Below are 25,668 nucleotides of genomic sequence, written 5' to 3' on the forward strand. Positions count from 1 at the left end.
CCTCCGTTTCTTGAGGAAAATAATAGTACCTACTTCATACAGTTGTGAGGGTTAAAGGAGAGAATGCAAGATTAGCCTCGGGCCTGGCACGTGACAGATGCACCACAGATGCTTATCGTTGTGTGCTCCTTGGGGTCACTGACGGCAGATGTTACATGCCCTTCAGTTGGCCTTTAATTTTATTTATTTATTTTTTTGGCTGCACTGCGCAGCTTGTGGGATCTTAGTTCCCCGACCAGGGATAGAACCCGTGCCCTCAGCAGTGAAAGCGCAGAGTCCAAACCACTGGACCGCCAAGGAATTCCCTTGGAATTTAAGTATCTCGTGGCTATTTGATTCATCATCCTCTAGCCTGTTTTGGTTCCGTAGAGCATTCAGAGATTCAGCGTCAATGCTCGCTTTTCTTGTTCTTCCTCAGGTTTTGATGCGACGGTCCAGGTCTATGACGTCACGTCTTGGGGTGGAATGGGGCGCCAAGTAGAACCTCTCTTCACTCACAAAGGTCACATCTTCCTAGACGGCAATGGGATGGACACTGCTCCACTGGTCACCACCCACACCTGGCACCCCTGCAAACCGCGGACTTTGTTGTCCGCAGCAAGTGATGCCTCTCTGCACGTATGGGACTGGGTGGACCTCCATGCTGCCCGCTGACTCCAGCATCTTTCCGCCCAGGCCCTAGGAAGCTGCTGTGTAGCAAGGATATTGATTCAAGATTCAAGTGACCACAGAGCCCTGTTACCAGCTGAGTGGCCGTGGGCAAGTTAACCAGCCTCTCAGTCCCAGTTTCTTTATTTGTAGAATGAGACTGGTAATAACTACCGGGCAGGACTGCTGGGAAAGTTAGAAGTAACATATTTAAAACTAACTGGTAAGGGGACTTCCCTGGTGGCACAGTGGTTAAGACTCCACGCTCCCAATGCAGGGGGCCCGGGTTCGACCCCTGGTCAGGGAACTAGATTCCACATGCATGCTGCAACTAAGAGTTCGCATGCCACAACTAAGGAGCCCGCCTGCCGCAACTAAGGAGCCCATGTGCTGCAACTAAGGCTCCTGCGAGCCACAACTAAGGAGCCCACCTGCTGCAACTAAGACCCAGCACAACCAAATAAATAATAATAATAATAACTGGTAGGATTCATGGCACGATAAAGATTTGGTAGCTACTCTTAGATCTGGGAGCCCCATTTCCCCCAAGTGTAAAATGGCAGCATTTTACCCCGTCTGCATTCACAACATCATGGAATCTGAAGAGCCAACGAATGTAAACAGGCTCTGTGAACTTTTCTACAGAAGTGAAAATGTATAGTGACAGACAATCATGAAAAAAGTCAACCCCAGTAGCAATTAAGGAAATAGCAATTAAAATAAGGTTATGCCATTTTTATCTACTAAATTGCCAAATTTTAAAACATTTTTGCCTTGAACAGCTGTTAGAGGTTACATGGTACACAATTCAGAAGGTACAGAGGAGCAGCTTCGTTCTTTGGGGGCAGCTGTTTTTAAAGGTGGTAACAGCCAGGGTGGGGAGCTAGGCATTCTCATCAGTACCACCTGCAGCTGGCATTCAGGCAGAGACTGGCCACCCTCCTCTTGGGCGGTTCTCACTGGAACAAGGCCTTCACCAGGGTGATGCTTTCCAACCCCTGCCCCCCAGGGGAGTAGGCCCAAAGGACATTTCTTTTTGGTGACCCGTAGCAAATACGAAAGTGTACCTGCATGTGATTCCTCACTGTCACATTTGTTAAAGGATTTTCAGCAATTTTCTTGTTGAAATTATGTGATTACTAGTCAGTTTGGGCTCTGATTTGTTTTAAAAGTAGCTTTATTGAGATATAATTCACATACCATACAATTCAACCATTTAAAATGTACAATTTAATGGGTTTTGGTATACTACTTTATTAGTTTTTAAAGATTATGGTAAAATATATCTAACAATTTGCCATTTTCCCCATTTTTAAGTGTACAACTCAGTGGCATTAATTACATTCACAGTGTTGCATGACCAGCACCACTATTTATTTCCAAAACTTTTCATCACCCCAAACAAACTGACTATTGTGGGCTCTGGTTTTTTGGCTCTCAGTTGGGCCTGCTTGGTGTATTCTTCAGCTGGGCTCCTCTAACAAAATGCCACAGACTGGGGTCTTAAACAACAGAGATTTACTTCTCACAGTTCTGGAGGCTAGGAAGTCCAATATCAAGGCGCTGGCTAGGTGGGTTTCATCCTGAGGCCTCTTCTCTTGGCTTGTAGGTGGCCACCGTCTTGCTGTGTGCTCACATGACCTCTTCTCTGTGCTCCTGCAGAGAAAGCCCTGGTCTCTGTTCCTCTTCTTATGACACCAGTCCTTTCAGATTAGAGCCTCACCCTTATGACATCACTTAACCTTAATTACCTCTTAAAAGCTCTATCTCCAAATACAGTTACATTGCGGGTTATGGGGGTGGGAGGGGGTATAATTTGACCCATAGCATTTAGGAATTATTTTGAAGTAAGAAAAACCTAATAATTTTTCCAATGAAATGATGTTTTTAAATTAATTTAACAAATGTAATGAATGAGCATTACTTTTTTTTTTTTTTTTTCCTATATGCGGGCCTCTCACTGTTGTGGCCTCTCCCGTTGCGGAGCACAGGCTCCGGACGCGCAGGCTCAGCGGCCATGGCTCACGGGCCCAGCCGCTCCGCAGCATGTGGGATCTTCCCGGACCGGGGGATGAACCCGTGTCTCCTGCATCGGCAGGCGGACTCTCAACCACTGCGCCACCAGGGAGCCCGAGCATTACATTTTGGAGAGATGTAATTAAACAATTTCAGACTCAAGATGTGATCCTTCTTACCATCGTCTGGAGTCTTCCTTCTAATCCTTTTCTTCCCCTCCATCGCCCCATGAGAACTGATTCTATAGATTAATTTCCAGAAAAAGGTAATTTCTTCTTTGCTGTGCGCCATTTCGGCTTAAGCTTCACAGGAACGCTCTGCTTTCAGATAGAAGAGGAAACCTATATGACAAATCAGGGATTTTTTTTTTTTCAAGAGAGTTGGATTACCAGCATAGCACTGGCTAAACTATATTATTTCACCAAGTAAAAGAGATGAATAATTTAGAAAATAGTAGAATTGATACATGAATTTAAAAGCTGCTTTTCTAGGGACTTCGCTGGTGGCGCAGTGGTTAAGAATCCGCCTGCCGATGCAGGGGATGCCCTAGTCCGGGAAGATCCCACATGAAGCAACTAAGCCCATGAGCCACAACTACTGAAGCCCACGTTCTAGAGCCCGTGCTCTGCAACAAGAGAAGCCACCGCAATGAGAAGCCCACAAGCAGCAACGAAGAGTAGCCCCCGCTCACCACAACTAGAGAAAGCCCATGGGCAGCAACGAAGACCCAACGCAGCCAAATTAAAAAAAAAAAAAAAAAAACGTTAAAAGAAGAAAAGCTACTTTTCTGAAAAATACTGATACATCAGTCAGTCATGGTCCAGCCAGGAAGACTGAATCCACACCAGATAATTCAGTGGAGGGAATTTCATTATGTGGAATCTGAAAGAGGATGCAAGGGAAGGTGAGGCCCTAAAGGAGGTGGTGGGTGTGTTGCCCAGAGCCCAGGAATGGGGCCTCCCAGTGGGAACTGAGCACAGTGATCTTGCCTGGCTGTGGCTGGGGCCGGGGCAGGATCTGAGACTGCAAACAGCTAGACTACAGGAAGTACAGAGAAAGAAGTCCCCAGGCTTCTCTCCTTCCACCCTCCAACATCCTGCCTGTGCCATGGACCAAACCTGGCAGGAGCTTGTCAGCAAGGGAGCCTGGGAAATGCAGCAAGCAGGGTACGGGCCCGGGATGGATCTGAGGACAAACAGGCAAATGACTGGCACCACAGCCAAACCTCCTCAAGCAAGAAAAAGGAATAAAATGAATAAAGAAAATAGAACAAGGATATCACAACAGATCTAGAGAACAAGAATTATAAGAGAATATAGTGTGCACAATATTAATTTGAAAATCTCAAGATAAACAGTTAATTTTCTTGAAAATATACATTGATTTTTATAAATTTCTTTTTTTAGTAGAGAATCTGAATTATCCAATAAGAAAAAACTACTCAAGGAATAACACCAAAAAGAATATGGGGAGGGGGGACAATTTTGTAAATAATTTTTTTTCAAACTTTTAAAGAACAGAAAATTCCCATGCTATAGAGACTATTTCACACAAAAAATCTAAAAACTCATTTTATGAAGGTACTGTAATCCTAATAACAAAACTTGGCCAAGAAACTGTGCTCAAACACAGCACCACACTTTCTCAAGCTCAGGTTTTCACACTAGACAGTGGCCTCAGCACTATACTGCACAACAGTCCTTTTATAACCAATATTTTTTTTTTGCAATGGGGAGAAATGTACTCATTTTAATGGAATTCCAAAAGATAGTATAATTTTAAATAAAATAGCCTAACAGGCATAGGTTATTAGAAACAGACACAAGCTACAAAAAGACTAAAAAGAAAGGATACACAAATAGCTTTTAATGTATTGGAAATAAATGGCTTCATTCTGGTTGTTTTTTTTTTTTATGATTACAAACCAGGAACATTTTTATTGTTTATTCCCCATAGACAAACTATATTAAGATTTTGGTGAAAACACTTTTTTTTTAACATCTTTATTGGAGTATAATTGCTTTACAATGGTGTGTTTCTGTTTTATTCACAAAATGAATCAGCTATATATATATATATATATATATCCCCATATCTCTTCCCTCTTGCATCTCCCTCCCTCCGACCCTCCCTATCCCACCCCTCTAGGTGGTCACAAAGCACCGAGCTCTGCTATGTGGCTGCTTCCCACTAGCTATCAGTTTTACATTTGGTAGTGTATAGATGTCCATGCCACTCTCTCACTTCGTCCCAGATTACCCTTCCCCCTCCCCGTGTCCTCAAGTCCATTCTCTACGTCTGCGTCTTTAATCCTGTCCTGCCCCTAAATTCTTCATGACCCTTTTTTTTTTAGATTCCATAAATATGTGTTAGCATATGGTATTTGTTTTTCTCTTTCTGACTTACTTCAATCTGTATGACAGTCTCTGGATCCATCCATGTCTCTACAAATGACCCAGTTTCGTTCCTTTCTATGGCTGAGTAATATTCCATTGTATATATGTGTCACATCTTCTTTATCCATTCATCCTGTCGATGGACACTTAGGTTGCTTCCATGTCCTGGCTATTGTAAATAGAGCTGCAATGAACACTGTGGTACATGACTCTTTTTGAATTATGGTTTACTCAGGGTATATGCCCAGTAGTGGGATTGCTGGGTCGTGTGGTATATAACCAATATTTTAAACACCCCTTTACTATCCTGAAATAAAAGTTTACAGGGAATAGTGGCTGTTTACAAACCTAATATCAAAATCACTATAAAATATAAGGGAATAAAATACAAAAGATTCTGTATTTCAGTGTAAATGCTCATTCTTTCACATAATGAGGTAATCAGATACTTGCATGTATGTAGTAAAATCATCAAGAGCAGGATAGCCATGATTATACAGCCAGACTGGTGTGCTGCATTTGTGACTAACACCCAAGAGTCAAGAACATGATTTTTCTGAATTGGTGAACAACTCTTTGGAAAGTTCTAAACAAAAGAAAGTACTGTTTTCTCCAGTTTTACGCAGTAGTTGAGTTTCTGGGAAATTCAGGTGTATTAAAGCTGTGCAAAACTTTCCTTGTGTATTTGTAAAAAGTTAGGTTCAGAAAAATGGTACAGATGAACCGGTTTGCAGGGCAGAAATTGAGACATAGATGTAGAGAACAAACGTATGGACACCAAGCGGAGAAAGCTGCAGGGGGTGGGGGTGGTGTGACGAATCGGGCAATTGGGATTGACATGTATACACTGATGTGTATAAAATTGATGACTAATAAGAACCTGCTGTATAAAAATAAAATAAAATAAAATTTTAAAAAAGAGAGAAAAAAAGTTAGGTTCTAGGCACACATAATTGTAAAAAGGTTTTCCCCTACATCAGTGGTTCTCAAACTGTAATATGCATAAGAATCACCTAGGGGACTGGTTAAAACACAAACTGCTGGGCTCCGTTCCCAGAGTTTCTGATCAGTAGGAATGTTACCCAGGGTGTTGTGAGAGAAGCAGACCAATAGGAGTTATTTCACACACACACACACACACACACACACACACACACACACACACACACAGAGTACCTGTGGGAGCTGGGCCCACAGTCTCTGTAAGGCTGCTGTCTTCCTGTCCATCTGCTGCTGGAGCTTGGGGCCCACAGGGCAGGCAGGAAGGGGATGGCAAGGACCAGCTGGAACCTGTCAACTCTCGCTGTCTCCAGTCTTGATGCAGGTCACCTGCACGATTCATCACTGAGCTAAACACGCCCCCGGCCTAGGGGTGGGAGAAGCTTAAGGAAGGTCACGGGAAGGTGGAGCAGCTGCAGGCAGATAATCCACACTGACCGGTGAGTCACAGCCGCACCTGCCCCAACGCCCGAGCGTAAAACCAGAATGGCTGCGGCTTCCCTTCCACCCACCACATCTCACTCAGAAACGTCTCTCGTGGTCCACTCTACCCGGAAACACACAGGGGAGTGAATTCTGGGGCATGTGGTTCTGCCCAGCCAAGTCACCACATTAAAAAGCCACCTCAAGTTTGAGGGTGGGGCTGGAGAATTTGCACTTCAGATAAGGTCCCGGGTGATGCCCACGCTGCAAGTCTGTGGACCAGGCTGAGGATCACCGCCCTTCAAGAATGCCCGGCAGGACCCTCGTGCAGGACTGCCTCAACAATTGCATTGCATCTATGTGGCCCCCGTCACCGCACACCGGGTGTGCCCCCAATTTTTATGACAAGCACAAATCCCCACCTCCAACTGCCAAAATGCTTCTTTGAGAATGGACATATTCCACAGGGAGGAACTCCTGGGGTTCTCTCAGCAATTCTAGGAAGATGCCCTAGAGAACCCCTTAGGGGACCGAGAGAAAGTAAGCGATTCACGTTGACATCAGCACAGGATCCACTCTGGCAGCGGGACAGAAGACTCAGCAGCATGGACGGCAGAGAAAGTTTAGGAACTGTTTTGGCTTCACAAAAGCTCAAGGATACAAGAAAGACCAAGCCGCTATTTAGAGAGGATGAAAGAGGAGCAAGCAAGAAACCCTGCAAATAACAACGTAGAGAAGGTGAGTAATTCGATTTGGGGCAGCTCTTGAGTATGTGTGCTCAGAAGGATGTGTTCCAGAACAGAATGTGTCAAGGTGAGAAGGGTGTCACCAGGCCAGAGGAGGAGGCATGTTGAGGCATGTCCAGGGGAGCAAGGGATACTTTTAAAGGCTGTGTCTTTAGGGCCTCAGCCCAGGACCTTCTCTGGAACTGCCTCGCACTCTTCCAGGTCCTCTGAAAGTGTGAGTCAGCCACCCCCACCCGGCCACAGCGGCTTGGCCCAGGGAGGGACGTGTGACCCAGGGACCCAAATCCTTTCACTAGGATGAGCCAATCTGAACTTCTCTCAGAGAATTTGAACTACATAACACAGAACTCCAGTCCACCAGGGAGAATGGAGTCAGGGCCAGGGTCGGCTCCGCGTGGGTGGGGCTGGGTTTCTGGGGAGCAGGAACAAGGGTCTGTGGAAGAGGCCACGCCTCAGAGACTGAGACACCTGTGGAGAAAAGCAGAGGTGAGAAAGAAACTGGCAGGCTGAGACAGTGAGACAGAGAGAGCACAGCACAGGTTGAATGAATGAAGGATAAATGAATCGCCCCTCCCACACATGATCTCCGTGATTGGTTATTGTGAACGAGTCGAGTCACTGGAGGTTAGGGAGGGAAGCAGGTGTTCCCACAGCCGTGGGAGAAGGAGGTGATGCTATAGGTTCTGATTCTCTCAACTAGCATTTACTGAGCATTGCTGTGCGCCGAGAGCCATGCTGGGATAGGAGATACAGAGATATAGAAATATAGCTCCACTGGTGGGGGACTTGGGGGGAACACCCATAGAGGGAAGGGGTCGTGTGTTCTAGGAGCAGAGAGGGCTGAGTATGCGCCTCCGCTTGGCTAGAGACCAGGTGTGATCAGGAAAGGTGATATTTGGGTTGCATCTTTCCTTCAGGCCAAGGAGATGGTAGGGTGTTCCAGGCAAAGGAAAGAGCAAAGGGAAGGACAAGTGGAAAAAGGCATAGCCCCAGGAAGTTGGAACTGCAGCTGAGAAAATGGGCCGTAGCTGGTCTGCATTGGCCCTGCGTGCTGTGCCCAGGCGCTGAGTTGGGAGTCCCTCAAGGGTTCGGAGTGAGAGGGCGGGTGGCCGCGGCCATGGCCTAGAAGAGGGGGTGGAGGCCTCCTCCAGGCGGGAAGAGCGAGGGCACGTGATACAGCGCTCACACCTGCGGCAGCCTGCCTGTATAGCTCACCTGCTTTTCTGGATTCATTTCAGTGTAGCCAGCCAATGAGTGGTTTAGATCTTCTCTGCCCAGTGCCACCCTTAGACTTGGGCAAAATGGATGCCGTGAACTAAGCCAGACCCAAAAAGACAAATATATGATTCCACTTACATGGGGAACCTAAAATAGGCCAGTTCATAGAGACAGAAAACAGAATGGTGGTTGCCAGGGGCTGGGGGAGGCGGGCATGGGGAGTTCCTGTTTAATGGGTACAGAGTTTCCGTTGGGATGATAAAAAGAAGTTCTGGAGTTGGATAATGGTGATAGTTGCACAAAAGTGCAAATGTACTTAATGCCCCTGAATTGCAAACTTAAAAATGGTTAAAAGGGTAAATTTTACGTTATGTTTATTTTACCACAGTTTTTAAAAAGTGGATGCCGGGGCTCCGTGCTTTAGAAGGCCCGGCCCCCCTCCAGCCCTCCTCTGGCTGCGCCCTTGTCCTACGGGCTTTCAGCATTCAAGCACCTCACAGGTCTGAGAGAGGCTGCCCTTCCCTAATGGGCTATGGAAGGGAGTCCACAGACTAACTTTGACCATACACAATCATTCCCTTATGTACTGACTTCACAGCCCGACCCCACATACGCCGTAGCTACCGACAGTTTGCACGGTTGGGAGTCAGACAGCTCAGGGCCCAAGTCCCAGCTCTGTGTTCAGCTTCCCCCTCTGTAAAATGGGCCTAATCATAGTAGCACCTCATGAAGTGGCTGAAATGGGTAAATGAGCCCCTGCAATAACGTGATTAGAGGCCTGACACACAAGAAATGTCAGAAAACTTGGCTCCTACTAGAATATTCACTCTGCATTCTTGACTGGAGGACTGATTATAGCTGTGTTGAAGAGAAGTGAAGGGAGAAGGTCATGTTCTCTGAGGGTGGTGCAAAGTTATCCAAGCAGGCGAGTGGGAGCCCCCTGCCCTGGGCTGAGTCAGCTGGGAGGCCTGGGTCACGCTCACCAGACAGTGGTGTCTGCAAGTCCCATGTGGCTTATTATATACTCTTTGGAGACATCAGTCTCACACAAGTCTCCACCCTGGGGCTTAGAGTCTCATAATACATTTGATTAAAATGTCTCTCCCTTTGACCATTCCACTCACAGGATTCACTTAGAATTCATTTACTTGATGGGTTAATATTTTGCACCAGCTTTGGCTAAGCAGGATCAGTGCCCTGAGACCCAAATCCGGTGTCTCTTGCTATCTGTAAATGAGAATAAGGACAGGTATTTTTGCTATGAGTTTCTTCGATAAAAATTTGGCGATGCATAATTTGTGTCTGTCACCTATTGCAACTTTTATAATAAGTGAATGTTATGCATCCCCAGTTATAACTTTTATAACTGGGGATGCATAAAAGTATTTTCAAGTAAATAGCTTGAGGGATTTTCAAGTAAATAGCTTCCAAAAGCCACCCTGCTTGTCTGGTTCAGATACTTTAAAGCCATAATTATGAGTTCGAATTGAGTTGAAAATAAGAGCCTCCAGAGCGTAGCTCACGCTGAGCACAGTGGCCGGCAAAAAGGTAAATCAAAACACTTTTGAGCAAGAGAATGGATGGCTACAGTTCCAAATAAAAAATTAGGACACTGTAGAAATCATCATATTACATTTGGTTCACTGGGAAACATCTCCATGCGGCTACTAACCCACACTTAACTCACTGTTGTAAGTACTCCATGTAGGAGTACTAACAGCAAACGTTACTTAAAGCAACTAACATGTCACATTGCTCTAAGGATGGTAAAATACATATGAAATATCTACAATCTCCAGCTCAACTTTCCCTTATTTTGCTAAGGGGAAAAACACATGTAAGATGAAATTGTATGGATATTATATTTGAATCTTCTGGATCATTCCAAAGTATGATGGCAAATTTTCTAAAAGGAAATCTGGTTACTTCCAAAGTATTTTTATAATGCAGAGCTACACTAGGTTTTAGTATGATGAATTTCCACCTAAGTGAAGACTTTCTCATTGGAAAGAGTGAAATTATTGAAAATATTCCATATCAGATTTATTTCCTGGCTATACAAAAAAACTCTAAGCTCAGATTTCTGGGATACCTTTGTTGTTGTTTGTTTGGCCATGCTGCACAGCTTGCAGGATCTTAGTTCCCCAACCAGGGATCGAACCCGTGCCCCCTGCAGTGGAAGCGTGGAGTCCTAACCACTGGACCACCAGGGAACTCCCAGGTATACCTGGAAAAACCATCTTCCAAAATAGGCTCTTTGAAAAGTCTCCTCGATGGCAGCATGCTTTGAAGGGATGTCAATCCCTTTTTGGAAAGGAGATACTGGGCAGAGTCACCTCTCGTGGATAAGGGAGGTGATCAGGCTAGACAATAAGCAAACTGTCTTTTCTGTCAGTGTTTATCAAGCCTTCCCCACGTGTATCTCTGTGTGCTGGAGATACACGGACACGAGGCTTTCTAAGGTGACTTGAAGACAGTTCTTAAAGGAAAACCCAAAGGATGTCTTTAACAGTGGCAACAACATATAAAGTCCACAGTGCATCAAAATGACTACTTTTGACAGATACTTATTTAGATAAGTTCTTTTATGTTTTTTTAAAGAAAGACTAATTACTTCATAATCATACTTTATAAATCTACTTAGATAAAATTGAACTATGTGTAGATTGTGCTTTGTTTTATAATTGATGGGTTTCTGGAAAGTTGTGGGAAAATCCTTTAAAATCAAACACACAAGGAAATTATTTTAAGAGGGAGAAACTGTGTTCCATTTATTTCCAAGCACCATTTGCTGTGTATGTCAGAGGCCCTCCAGGGACTCTGCTCCCAGAGAGATGCCCAAATCTCCAGAACCTGTTGACCTGCACTTGGCCTCCCCCGTAGGACCTGGACACCTGAGCACAGACAGGAACTAGTGAGCTTGTCAGAGGCAGGTGATATAGCGGTAACTCCTCCAACCAGGAGTCTTCTTAATCAACGCCATGGTTCCTAGTTATTGCTCTGGACATATTTACAAACAGAAAAGACTTTACCCACTTTATTACCCTGGTCCACGATCTTCTAGACCCGGTCTCACATTTGTAGGATACGGTATGAGCTTTAAAGCTCTGCAGCAGCCCTGCTGACAGTTTGGAGTAATTCAACCATGCAAAAATTCTACTTCGGCTGAATCATGAAATCGCTAGTTTTATAGACCAAAAATGGCAGTCTCCCATGGTTCAACCTAATATGTTGGAGGAAGAGTAGGGTATGGTTTAGAAAGTCAGCCTTTAGCATTGATCTTTCCTCCTCTTCCCTCCTCCAAATAACCCAATAGAATGCTTTCCTCTCAAGTAACTCCGTGTAAATCTAAGACAGGGGATGTAGGGAAACACAGACAGTTCCGAGGCTCCAGTCCTCCCAGAGGGAGAACAGGGGAAGACCTTTAGAAATGTATTTAGTTCATAAACAAATCCTTGTTTAGCTGCCAGTGCTGGGAGGAAACTGCTCGGCCACTGCTGGTTCTACATCTTTAATGCCATCACCACGGGAGGGCAGAGCCGCCTCCGTCCTGGAAGGAGGATATGGATCTCACCCTCACATTACCATGCTGTGAAAATTGAGGCACAGAATCACAGTGAAGACACACTGAGATGGCTATACAGTCAGATTCAGAACTAGTCTCTGAAACCTCTGGAAATCAGCTTCCATTTTAACAGCATGGACAGGAAAGCCTTGAGTGGTATTTCATAAGCCCAGCGGGTAGAGTGAGAGAAACAAAATACGGTCTGTTGGACTGGGATTTGAGCTCTCTCTCCTTCTGTGGGTGTCGTGGTATAGAATCAAGGGCCATACAAACCCGTGTTTGGGGTAGATTCTGCAGTGTTTCCAGATAGGTCCCCTACACCTAGAGTCTCTCCCCGGCGTGGGCTCTCTGACGTGCACTAATACGTGAGCTATTGTTGAATTGGCTCCCACACTCAGCACATCCATAGGGTTTTTCTCCCGTGTGGATTCTCTGGTGAGTAATAAGACCTGAGCTCTGATTGAAGCTCTCCCCAGGTTCCCCGCATTTATAGGTCTCTCTCCAGTGTGGATTCGCCGGTGGGTAATGACGTTTGAGCAGTCACTGAAACGTTTCCCACATTCCAGACACTCATAGGGTTTCTCTCCTCTGATGGCTGGTGAGAGCGGAACTCTTACTGACCGTTTTCCCACACTCGGGGCACTGGTAGGGCTTTTCGCCAGTGTGCGTTCAGCAGTGTGTCCCCAAGTGTGAGCCGTTGGTGAAACTCTTTCCACACTCACTACACTTACGGGGTTTCTCTCCTGTGTGGATTCTCTGGTCCATAATAAGGCCTGTGCTCTGCGTGAAGCCTGTGCGACACTCCCCACATTTATAGGGCTTTTCTCCTGTGTGGATTCTCTGGTGTGTGATGAGGTCAGAATGATCACTGAAGCCTCTCCCACATTTGGGGCATTTGTAGCGCTTCCCCACCGTGTGGATTCTCTGGTGGCAAACCAGATATGAGCTTTGGCCAAAGCTTTTCCCACATTGGCCACATTTATAGGGTTTCTTTTCTCCAGTGTGGGCTAATCCGTGGACAGCTAAGTGTGAGCTCAGGCTGAAATGTTTTCCACATTCACAGCATATATTGGGTTTTTCGCCAAATAGGTTCCCTGAGGACCTATGAATTTACCTAAGTCTCTTTCTGGAGGAGAGAGCAACTCTTGTCCATCTTCTAAGGATATTTCCCACTGCTTCTCTGCCCCATATTCACTTTCCCAGTCTTTCCTCCAGTTGAGGTACTGGGAAACATCCATGCTGGATCTTCCTAATAACACCCCAGGTAGTTTTACTGCCTCTGAAATGTCCTGGCTTGAATCCTCCTCATTCTCTGTCCTTGTTTCAAGATCTGAAAGAATGAAATGAAACTGCAAAGGTTACCTATTTTCTGATTCAGAAGAATGGAAACAACGTGAAAGAGGTCCTTACTGGTCACTTAAAAACAAGTTATTGGTGGTGACAGACCTTAATCAATTTTCCATTAACCAGGAACAAATAAGCTGGAATATGGCTGAACCATTGTCAAGACCAGCAGACATCCAGGCCTCACTCACTCCCCCAGCTTCTAAGCAGGAAGGTCATGTGGAGAAAGGCTGGAGGCAGGTCCAGGCGCACTTCTTCCTCTTCAGTCAGAGCTGCACCCCCTCCTCAGAGGCTCTGTCGCCAAGCTCAGCTCCCCCTCTCCTCCCATCACCTACGAACTGGCAATCGGTACTAAAAAGCCACCTTTCTCTTCCTGATACTGCCTTCTGGGTAGAGAGACGTGCCTTAGAATAATTCTCCTGGCCATTCTCCATCCCCTTCCTTACAGGTGGGAGGAATGACTTCCTTGGTTAACAAGCAGCTGGTGTACGTGGCTCAGATCAGCAGTGAAGGCTCTATCCCTGCAGGGCGAGGTGGTGGTTGTCCAGTGCTGCCTGTGGCTCAGTTCTGGGGCTCTGTGTGACCCCACGGCTAAGCCACACCCTCAAGAGCTCCACCATTTAGAAAGCTGCCATTCTGATCTCAATGTCTTACTCATGTCTCTCTCAGTCGGTCTAGAACCTGAGTAAGTTCTATTTACCAGATCGCCTGAAATTCCAACAAAATGACTGAGCCCCACCACGGAAGGGAGCTCATCTTAATCATGAGAAATTCACCCTCCAATAATCTAAGGTTGACTGTAGTTTTAATTTGGGGTTATCCATGTTCCCTTTTTCTACTAACCTGGTTAAGTGATAGTTAATTAAAATTATAATTCAGATAGAAATTTAAGAGAGAAATCATAAACACTAACACTTTGTTTATAGCTACAGATTCCAAGGTAACTAAAGAGACCAGGCTTTCTTTTCTGTTCTTCTCACAACTCCTGTGGTTTCAGCACCACAGAACAATAACCCGGGAAGATCAAGTGCCTGGGTTCCTCTCCCGCCCTTGCCCAGTACTGGCTCATTCATGTTCAGAATTCCAGGTCTGACTTCTTTGTTGGTAAGATACTAGCTTTCACTCATTTCCCACCTGCACAGGAAGTTTTCCGAATTTCCTTGAAATCCTGGAGACTGTCCTTCCAAAGTTCTTCACTTCCCTCCAGACTTGAGACCCCATCTGATGGGGGAACTGGAGGTCCTGCCCAAGGAAAAGCAAGAAGGGACATGGGGTTCTTATGTAATTTGCCTTCTGTTCTCATATGTGGAAGTGGTAGGTGGGATGAGAATGGAAGCACGTCTCGGAAAGGTCTAGTTTTCAGAAGAAAAAGTTAATGACTTAGGAAATTTTCCCCCTTAAGTTCAGCATACAGGGCAATGTGCTTATGTATTTTAACAATAATTATAACAATGATGACAATGAGAACTAACATTTGCTGAATGCAAACAATGTAACAACCCAGGGAGGTAGTTACCATCACTGTGTCCATTTTGCAGATAAGAAAATGGGGGCTCAGGGTGTTTAACCAGTGTAGCTGGGAAAAGACAAGTCTTTAAAGTGGCAGACTGTTATATATAATATATGCAGAGTTCACATCTATGGGGCACTTTAGGTGGAAACAAACAACTGAAACTTTAAGTAACTCTCCTGTTTCTCTAATATTGTTACTAAAAGCAGGCAGGGAGATCCCTTTGCTGGCGAGCAGAGCAAAATCCTCAAAATCATCTTCCTGAGTCACCCTGGACTATTGGTTTCTATCAGTATTTAAAGATAGGCTGTAAATAGTATTCCTCTATAGAAATCAACAATTTTCCTCCTGACAAGCCCATTCAGATACAGACTAGTGATAGCAGAGTGACAGACATAAGCATGTCTCCTGATTCACAGTCCCTAATCTTCCCGCGGGGCTTCCTCTCTCCCACTGTTCTGAAGTGCACTTTGGGGAAGAGAGCTTACCATTGGGATACCCCCTCAAAGCCTGGGGGCCGAGGCTCCCGGGCTCCTCTGTCACCTCATTACCATCCCGTCACTGCCTTCTGGTTCTCATTGGAGTCCCCTCTAGTCCACAGAACACCTCCTGCTACCTCCAAGGCATCAAAGGTGTTGGCCAGGGTCCAGGGACTCATCAGGGCATCCATCTCATCGTATAAGGGGCAGGTGCCTGGAGTGTGGGTGCTCCTGGCTTTGCGGTAGTTGGTCTGAAGGTTTTTGAACCGGTAGCGACACTGCTCCAGGGTCCGCAGGAAGCCCCGTTCCTGCAGCCGCTCAGCCACAATCCGGTACACCTGGCGGTTCCGATGGCACGTACAGAGCTTCTCATGAATCCAGGACTCACTGCGAATTCCCAGGAAAATCTTGGTTTCCTCGTAGCCCCAATGCATCCCTGCCACCTTCTCATCCTCCAGGCCCTGCCACTCCAGCTCATCCCCCATCTTGGCTTTTCTCAAGATGGGCACCTGGCCAGGCCTGACTCTGCCCCAACCCACCAGGGAGTCTCACACTCTCCTTCCCTCTGGAGCGCTGAAGACCTGGGCTCTGTGGCTTTTCCTCCTGCTCCACGTGGGAGCTCACACAGGGTCTGTGGGTTGGAAAGGCTGTTTGCAGGGAGACAAGAAGAAGACATAATGGTTGGGTGACTCTAATAATCCCAACCACTTTATATGCCAGGGAGAGGAGATATTATTATTTTTTTTTAAGTCCAAGGGAGGGGGGCCTTCCCTGGTGGCACAGTCGTTGAGAGTCTGCCTGCCGGTGCAGGGGACACGGGTTCGTGCCCCGGTCCGGAAAGATCCCACATGCCGCGGAGCGGCTGGGCCCGTGAGCCATGGCCGCTGAGCCTGCGCGTCCGGAGCCTGTGCTCCGCAACGGGAGAGGCCACAACAGTGAGAGGCCCTCGTACCGCAAAAAAAAAAATAAGTCCAAGGGCGGGCTTCCCTGTGGCGCAGTGGTTAAGAATCCACCTGCCAATGCAGGGGACATGGGTTCAAGCCCTGGTCTGGGAAGATCCCACATGCCAAAAATAAATTAATTAAAATAAATAAATAAATGCAATGAGTGGGACAGGGAGGAGAGAAAGCAAAGGAAGAACTAAGCTACCATTTACTGAACACCAGGCACTGCACTGGAAACTTCACATTTGCTCAAAATTCCTGTTTAGTATGCGGCAGAGCTGGGATTTGAACTCAAGACTGTCTGAATCTGAAGCTTTTGTTTTTCTCCCACTACACAATCCTGCATACTATGAGGACGAGATCCAGATACCGAAAGAAGGAAGTAGCCATTACTTTTAAGACAAACAAGCAATCTTAGAGTCAAGGAAAAGAATGACTTAATACAACCCCTCACTACCTCAGCTGTGGCGCTGCCTTACACAAGGAAGGAGATTTGGGCAACATTTTTCAAGCTGATGAAATTTGGAGCCTCATCTATAAAGTTACTGGGCCTGCCCGCTGGGTAAAATTCCTTTGCAATTTCCGATAGGCAAGAGAACTGGTGCAAAGGGCCCCACTCAGTAGTAGAAGGTGACCTGAGTAAGAGGAATGTCTGGCCCACCTGGAAGCTGCTTATGGCCCCCTGGTCACAGCTGTGCTCCGGAGAAAGAGCCAGAGCCTGAGGATCAGGCAGGCCTGGGGGGAGAGAAAGGAGCCATTAGAGGGAACGCTTCTTGGCCCCCCCCCCCAGGGACCAGCCCATCGGGTTTGGAAACAGAAGAGTCTTCCTCCTCCTCTTAGTGTCTGCTTTGTCCCATCAAAGAAGGACTGGTGAAAAAGCAAAACAACACATTTCTCAAAGGGGAGTTCCAGATTTCCCTTCCATATCCATCCACGTTACTGACTGTCAGCGTTTTATGCTTTTATTCTTCAGTTTTGATAACACATGTGAATCATCTGAATTGGTCTGGGGACACGTACCTGTTTTGGGAATTACTGCACTCTAGTTTAGCCCTACCTTGTGCCTTTCCTACCACCCAGGCCTAAAATTGGTACCCACACCTTACCTCCTGGGACCAGTAAGGTCTCACTCACATAAGGAGAGGTGCCACCAGCTCTGCTGTGTAGTTTTACAAAACATGCCGACCAAGGTTCTTCTTCCCTTTGGAGGTGCCTGTTGAGGATTCCACAGATTCATGTGGTCAGCCTCAGTTTATATGCCACATCCTCCCAGGGAAAGGAGCTGTACCCTCTACCCCACTTCCTGCACTCGGAGCGGGTTTCGCGCCCTCCCCACAGAAGGGTCCCTTCTCCCTCCCTACACTGCTGCTGCTTACCGCTCTCGTGGAAGAATCCAAGTTTTACTTTGGGGCTGTGGTTCATTTGGTCTTCTGGTTCTGGCTGTGAGTTCTTCACCACTGCCTGGAACAGATACATGGATTCTGTCTGTGCTTGCTTCAGATGGATGTTTAGGGGACCTAGTACCGATCCTGAGGGTTCCTTCTCCTCTGACAGCACCTTCTGTCCCTGTTCAAGGACTGGAAATGGTCAGAATTCTGTAGGCACTAAAACTTAATCATCCCCAGACATAAAGAAGCAAAGGGGGAACTCAGTCTTATGCAAATCACTGCAGGGGCAGTAAGGAGTGTGGATGTGTGGGAGATGCCATGGAGATAAGATCTGGAACCCAGGCCCACTGCAATCTGCCCACCCAGCTCTCCCAGGGCTGCTCCTGTCAGCCTCTAGGCAAAACTAACAATACAGAGAGAGCAAGCAACAAGGCAGCTATTTTGTGACAGGACCTAAAGGTTCAACAATGTCAATAAAGACCAGTGAAACCCCTTGCTTCAGGCTGGCTGCTGCTGAATGAGAGCTGTTCTCCAAAGAGAAAATAGGTTGTATCTGCTCCTCCTGGATCAGAGTGGTGCTCAAACTATTTTAAACAATTCTCTTATTTACTGGTGGGGACCAACACTCAGAGCAACCAATGTTGTGCGTCCTCCGAAAAGTCAGTCTGAAAATGGAAGGAAAGCTGCAGCTACCAGGCCCAGGGAATAAGCAAATTCTGTGCCGACACCAACAGCAAAGTGTACACATCACCCATACTGCTGGCAACCCAAGGTGGCTCTGTCTCTCACATTCCTCTATTTTAACTACTCAGAACTAAGTTTCCATATCTCACCTGCAGCCCCAGTCTTCCAGGTTCTTTTCGCAAGTCTTCCACCAGAGCCACTGCCTCCTCTCCACTCTCTGGATGTTTCTGTCTAACCCAGATCTGGATCTCCTGGGGAAGGACAGCCAGCAACTGTTCCAGGACTAGCAACTCCAGGATCTGCTCTTTCGTACACTTCTCCTGTCTCAGCCACTGATGACAGAGCTTCTGGAGTTGGATGGAGTGCCTCCCGGGGTCCTGATGCTTCTTGATAGTGGAAGTACCAAAAGTGCTGGCAGGAGGTCTCTGGTTCAGGGATACTCCCTTGAAAGAAAATTTCCTGCTGCCAGTGGGAATCTTCTTCCAGCTTCACTATTTGGAGCTCTTCTTGTACTTGAGGAGTCTGGATTTGTTCATCCACAGCTACAGCCATTGTTCAGATCAGAGACGAACGCTGCAGCTGTGATCTGAAGTTCAAACCTCTTCCTTTACTTCACTGGGAAGCCACCTTTAGATAGGAGTCTAAGTAGAACTTGCAATTCTAGAGCCAGAGACATACATTACAGAGTGAATTCTAGTGAAAATCACAAGGGTTAGTCCAGTGGGATTGAGGTGAAGAAAAATCTTCCTGTTCCTCCCTCCCCATGTCCTGATGCCCATGGAGTCTGGCCCTCTGTCACTGGGGAGGCAGCTCCAGAAGTCTGACAGTAGGGGTCAAGGGCTGGTGGTCTGGGTGGAAAGCAGAGGAGCGTGAAGCTGTGTTTGCATAGCGATTTACTTAACGCCAAGAAAATGCCAATGATCCATACTGAAGAATGAGGATGAGCTGATGGAGATAACGGGGACAATAAACTGCTCATTCTCCCAAGCCACTGGTCTTCAGAGTGTTGCCAAGTACATGCAGTACAAGAGGCAGACGGCACACAAGGTAGCAGCACCTTGGAGAGCAGAGCCTGAGTGGAGCCCGCTCTAAGCTTCAGAGATTCAACCGCTCCAACTCTCAACTCTCCTCGCCTCTGGGTGGGTTCTCAGATTTGGGCGGGCCCTCTCTGGATTCCTCAGTCTTGGCATCATAACTCTCTCCCAAACAGGGAGATTTACCCTGGTTAAGGTTACAAGATGTAACAGCAAGGAAAACAAGATCACAGACTCACAGGATGTTACAGTTGGAACGAAAGTTAAGAGATAGTCAGGCTTCAACTCCCTCAAAGCTGAGGCAGTCACGGCTCAGAGACTCCCAGGACCTTGCCCAAGGTCACAAAGCTGGCAAGAAATGGGCAGTGGCTCAGCCCGGTGACGGTGGACCGGGTGACTGGCCCGCAGAGCGTGACTTACACTGGAAGGCTACTCTGCTCCGCGGGCGACCTTCTTTAGAAGCTTTATGGGGTAAACGCGGGCCCTGGGAACAGGGTCATCCCCACCGGGCCAGGTGGACAGGGAGAAGGAGGACGCCGCCAGCATGAGGGGCGCATCCTGCCCCGGGGACTGCTCGCGGGGACGCGGGACCCGGGGTCTCCGCCCGGTCACGCCCAGCCCGCGCGGGCCCAGGCCCGAGGTGAGGGCCGCTCCTGTCCGCCGAGGCCCTGCGACCACTGGAGGGCCCCTACTCCGCGGTACCTTCTCTGTGAGCACGCAAAGTCCCCACACGACACTCCCACTACGAGGCCAGAGCTCAAGTCCGGACCTTCGGAAAGCCATAAACACCGGAAGCGGAAATGCGAGCCCCAGAAAGACTGCGGCTTGGCCGGACTACATTTCCCATAGGCCTCCACCAGGCCCTGCAGACTGACAGCAGGATTAACCAGTAATCTATGCGGATGGCTTGGGCGCCCATTTGTTTCAGACGAATCATTGACGACAGGTGGGACTTTCCTACACGCCGGATTTGGGGGTGCGGAGCCGCAACTATAATCGTCGCACGTGGAGCGGGTAGTCTTGCCTTGCTTCTCCCACCCCCGTGATAATTTGGGGAGGTGGCGGCTTCTCGCCTTACTCCGCCCGGGGACCACTGAAAGACCCTTTCCAAAGCGTTTTCCCTTACAGCTGAAAGCGGGTGTTTATCCCTGTTAATCCGCATTTAATCCTATTATACAGGTGAATAAACCCAGGCAGCTTGGACCCCAGGTCTCTCTTAGAGTGGCGCTGAGACTCCAATTCAGATGTTTTGCCTCTTAAAGTACTTTTCTGGCATAGTTGCCCACTGTGGTAATGCTTCACCACTATCCTCCCCCTTGCCTAACACACACACACACACACACAAACACACACACACACACACACACACTTCCTTATTTCCTGCGTGCGCGGTCCTGGGTGATTCAAGATGAATATCATTGACGCTTATTCAATTAACAATCAATTGTAGAGCATATACTTTGGGACAAGTGAAAAATTTCCTCCTCTTAGTGCAGCCCCTGCTCTGCACTCCTCTTAAGGAGTGCAGTCTGGCAGAGGATGCATTTTCTAAAATGAAATGGTGAACAATTCCAATGCAGTGTGGTAAGTGCTAAATGGAGGTGCTTTCCAAGTAAATGACTGGAAGGAAATACTGGAGAGCAGCTGGGACAGCCCAGGAGGAAAGAAGGTGCACCCTCAGGGAAAGGGGGCAGGAAACTATACTTCACTTTTGCATATTTTATCTGGTTTGCTTCTGACAACAAATTTTGCCTAGTTAGGTCTCACTCCCTATTTAACAGATAAAAGGTCTAAAATTCAACAGAAGGTGGGTGAAGCTACAATTCCCCTCAGGAGGGGCAGCCTGTGGTGGAGCAAGGGAAGGACAGAACAACAAGAGGGGCTCTCCGTAGAGTCCTAAATCCAGTTACAAGTCTGGGCCATGGAGATTCCTTCTAGCCTCTTGATTTTAGTTCCAAGAGGGCTAATGTGGAAAACTCAGGCCAGCGCTTTCAGCATGCACACACAGCTAGCTTTCAAACCAGCCCAGCCCAGAAGTTCCAGAGAGCTGCCTCAGGGACCAGTGAGGTGGGGCAAAGACCCAGCCCGGGAGAGCGCTTTGGGTTCTCACCATCCAGTCATCAGAGCATCCCTGCTTTTACATGTTTTCTATTGTTTCAAGGTTTCACTTGAAAAAGTGGTTCCACTGTTACAAAAAGAAAACGGAAAATGACTAATCCAAGTATTCCATGTGCCATTCCCTTAACTCAGGGATCTCCTGAGCCAATGGAACTTTCACTGAAAGCAAAATCAAACCTGGAAAGGGTCATCCCAAACCTAGCTCCTATCACCTTCACTGTCAACACCACACCCAGTCCTCCAAACGAGAAGACCTGCATACGTGCCCTCAAGCTGCAAGCCACACTCCCCAAGGACTGGGACTAGAGGCCCCCGAAGAGTCTACACAGATGAGATGTTTTCCCAGCTAAAGCTTTCTGGTCCCTCGGAGGACAGTTGGTCTCAGAAACCTAGAAACGTCCATTCTTTGGTGAAAGCAGGTTCCATTCGATCTGAGTTATCAATATTACCACAGACAGTAGGATTTCAACGTTCACCGCCACACTGAGTGATTTCGAGCAGCCTTCTGGAATGGGATGGGCAAGTACGGGTATCAGCTGAGCAGGTGAGGAAAAATGAGATCTCCAAAAGTGATTTGCCCTAGTCATGCTGCTAGTTAGGGGCACAGGTGTGTCTAGAACCAGGCCTGTCAGGTCTCTTTGGCTCCCAATACCCCATCCGCTGCGCCACAGATCTCAGGACAGGAACAGGAGGGAGACAGGCAAGAGCTAGTGACTCAGAAAGGCGGCATCACATGGGACAGCTGAGAGAGGCAAGTGACAATAGTGCTGAAACTCTTCAGCAAGAGGGTGGTTTCTAGACCATTGATATGTTTAGAAAAACATGGCACAGAGGGATTTACAAGCAGTGTGTAAGGAGACAAGGATTTTGAGATGAAAGAAATAAGCGTATGCTCTAAGAATGCAACTAATTACAGCCACGTGTACTGAGTGGAGACCACTGTCTCGTCCACTTAACTCCAACTTAACCAGTGACACTAACCTGTCTGTGGAAGGGGGCGTGTTCATCAGGGAAACCTGGAAGAAAGTGTTAACGAGGGCTTCCCTGGTGGTGCAGTGGTTAAGAATCCGCCTGCCAATGCAGGGGACACAGGTTCGAGCCCTGGCCTGGGACGATCCTACATGCCGCGGAGCAACTGAGCCGGTGCGCCACAGCTACTGAGCCTGTGCTCTAGAGCCCACGAGCCACAATTAGTGAGCCCGCGAGCCACAACTACTGAAGCCCGCGTGCCTAGAGCCCGTGCTCCACAAGAGAAACCACCGCAATGAGAAGCCCGCGCACCGCAACGAAGAGCAGCGCACACTCGCCGCAACTGGAGAAAGCCCGCGTGCAGCAACAAAGACCCAACGCGGCCAAAAATAAATAAATTAATTAATTAAAAAAAAAAAAGTTAACGAGGCAATCTTGGGGACGGAGCCGACCGCGCTGGGGGGCAGGGAAGAGAAGGGGATTTTGAAGTGCAGTATTCATCACCTGAGGGGGGTGCGTCACATGACCCCTTTCTTTCAATCCGTGCTCATCACCAGCCACCATCTGATCACAAAGCCACCATTTCAGTTTTCCGTCACTGAAGACCAGGAACAAGGGGTGCTCTGAAAGTGGCTTGGGATTGGAGATCCCCAGGTAAATGAATAATAATTGGGCTTCTGGAATATTAGTCTCTTGCAAATTTAGTTACCAGGAGCCTCCCACCCAGTGTCTGGTCATCTCTGGGTGCCTGCACCACAAAACCTGGGGGCTGGAACTCGTGAGTGGTAAATCTGCCAAGATGTGCCACCCCCTGAGGCATCCTGGCAGGCCTCTTGCCCCGACACCGACAGTGTAAACAAACGGCAGAGACACTGTGCCTGCCAAGGCCTGGGATATGTGAGGGGCCTGGGCAAAGTGTTTCCTTGGAGCCAGACCTTCCTCCTCCCAGCAGCCATTGTTCTACAGCTGCCGTGGGCCTTTGGATGGAAAATTCACAGAGTTGGGACACTGGGAAGAGTGAGCAGGAAGAAGAGAGCAGGGGAGAGGGAGTGAGGGGCAGGTAGGCCCAGGAGCCACAGCCTCTGCTGATGCCAGAGGCAAGAGCTCAGTTGCACCAGTGGCTGGGTGGAGCGCCAAAGGGAATTAACCACAGCCCCTACTCTCCACCGGGCTCTGCAACCTTCTGTCTCACGATCTGAGCATCATCTGTGCGATTCCACCTTCGCTTCCTCCGTGGCCACGGGCTATTTTATCAAGTCAAGAGGGTGAGATAAAGGAAAGACTCTAATATTCTGTCCAGAGATTTGAAATAGCTTAACAGGGCCAGGCAGCAGGGAGGTTAAAATGGCCCTGCATTTGAAAAACTCCAGGTCTGTCTGTGAAAGACTGTGGGACGGGCAAGCCCAGCACACCGGGTCCCTGCACAGCTCCCTGGTTATGAGACAGGACTCCCCATCAGGGATAAAGGGTTGGGGAGGGCGACCACCAGTCACGTGCAACGAAGGACCAGTTACAGTTGTGGATCATCTTGATACTAGGGGAGTAGCCAGTATGCTGTTTTTATTTTAGTGTTTTGTTATTCTCTCCATTGTTCCTTAGGTGTTTCTCGTGGCTGTAATAATGCAGCGGGGTTGATTGACTTCAGGAGTAGAGTGTTAAGCCACAGGTGCAGGGCAAGGGACACACTGAACCATAAACTGTGCTACACTAAGCTACTATGGCTTATTGTAAACCAGAAGTGCAACCCAAAAGGAAATAAAATTCCGTGAAAAACAAGAGGAGGTCTCATGATGACCTGCCTCAAAATGCAAAATCTCTATTAAAAGTGACACAAGTGGCACAAGTGTGTCTAGAGCCAGGTCGGTTCAGCTCCCAACACTCCACCTGCCCCACTGCAAACTTCAGAGCAGGGTCAGGAGGAGACAAATTACTGACCCAGAGGGGACCTGATGGGGGGACTTTGGGGTGCTGCTAAGTTGTTTCTTGACCAGGGTGCTGGTTACACAGGTGTATACGGTTTGTAAAAATTATATGAGCTGTACACTTATCTGTGTGTTATATTTCCCTTTTTTTTTTTCTGGCTGTGCCAGGCAGCTTGTGGGATCTTAGTTCCCTGACCAGGGATTGAACCCGTGCCCCATGCATTGGAAGTATGGAGTCTTATCCACTGAACCGCCAGGGAAGTCACTGTGTGTTACGTTTCAACAAAAAGTTAAAACAAGAACTGTCTCAGGATATAGTTATACGAATACCCTGGGATTAAAAGGGTGAGAGTAAGATAAAGTCTCCAAGCTTCACTGCTTGCCCAGAGAGAAGAGAAATAGATGGTATACTACGGACTCAGCTGTAAGAAAGGGGATGCATGCTTTTCACTGACTTTTGATGATCTGTGACATTTTGAAAACAAAAGCTTTTTCGTTAGGATTCTGGTTGGTGGGTTGGTTTTTATAAATGTCTTTCACTGTGTCTCCATTCACTGATACCAATAAATTGTAACTGAGGTGAAAGGTCACTGAAGTTAAAAATAACTTAATCATCTTACCAAAGGGAAGTGTAGGAAACCTAACCCATTTTCCAGGTCAGAATTTTGGGCTCCATCCGCCTCTTGCATTTACATACAACTGTATGGAGAGAACCCAATTGGCATATATTTATTGACTTCCTATCACATGCCAGGCCCTGCTCTGAGTGCTGGAGAGAGAGTTTGGAACCTCAGTAGGGGTGTGAGCATAAAAACTCGAAGAGGGACAGGGCAGAATCACGAAACAGGTCAATGTAATGAGAGTCACAGGCACCGAAATTGGAGAGCTCAGGGGTGTGGTGGGCGGGATCACGTCCGCCAGGCAAGTGCAGGGAAGACCTCACGAAGGGGGTGGTACCCAGGCTGAGTCTTCAAAGATGTGCAGGTGTGCCCTGGGCAGACAGGGCAGCCCAGCAATCCACAAGAGGGAGCAGAGGGAGCAGAGAGACGAGACCCAGCAGGGCTCATTGAGGGGAGCTGCCAGGGGGCGAGGATGGTCAAGGGCATAGAGGTGTGGTGACGAGGGCAAGGCCAGGTATGAACGTGAGGTTCCACAGAGGCCCCCATCAGGAAGACCTCATCTGCCCTCCAAGGACCGTGGCCTCCTTAGGGGGATGGGGGAGCCCCGGAGGGTTTAAGCTAGGTAGTGACAGGCTCAGTTCTTTG

The 25,668-nt window shown here is 47.7% G+C and overlaps 1 protein-coding gene and 1 pseudogene across 3 annotated transcripts in view; one reads left to right on the forward strand and one right to left on the reverse strand.

Moving 5' to 3' along the window:
• The window catches only part of WDR73 (WD repeat domain 73), a 28,591-nt gene extending 11,150 nt beyond the window's left edge, over window positions 1-17,441 (forward strand). For both annotated transcript variants that reach the window (XM_022564029.3, XM_089906753.1), the window contains one exon: window positions 419-17,441. In XM_022564029.3, coding sequence (XP_022419737.1) covers window positions 419-654 — 236 coding nt within the window. In that variant the 3' untranslated portion in view covers window positions 655-17,441. The remainder of the gene's footprint in view (window positions 1-418) is intronic.
• Window positions 842-20,743, reverse strand: LOC111169642 (zinc finger and SCAN domain-containing protein 32-like; annotated as a pseudogene). Its single transcript, XR_016391824.1, has 6 exons — window positions 18,510-20,743; window positions 17,665-17,749; window positions 17,475-17,501; window positions 15,354-15,991; window positions 14,490-14,597; window positions 842-13,341 (listed from the first exon to the last, which is right to left on the reverse strand). The product of XR_016391824.1 is annotated as a zinc finger and SCAN domain-containing protein 32-like (transcript).
• Between the last annotated feature and the right edge of the window lie 4,925 nt (window positions 20,744-25,668).

This window comes from Delphinapterus leucas, chromosome 2 (assembly GCF_059928025.1).
Source record: "Delphinapterus leucas isolate spDelLeu-1000000601 "Yukka" chromosome 2, BTC_Dleu_Yukka2, whole genome shotgun sequence".
In the NCBI taxonomy this organism is placed as follows: Eukaryota; Metazoa; Chordata; class Mammalia; order Artiodactyla; family Monodontidae; genus Delphinapterus; species Delphinapterus leucas.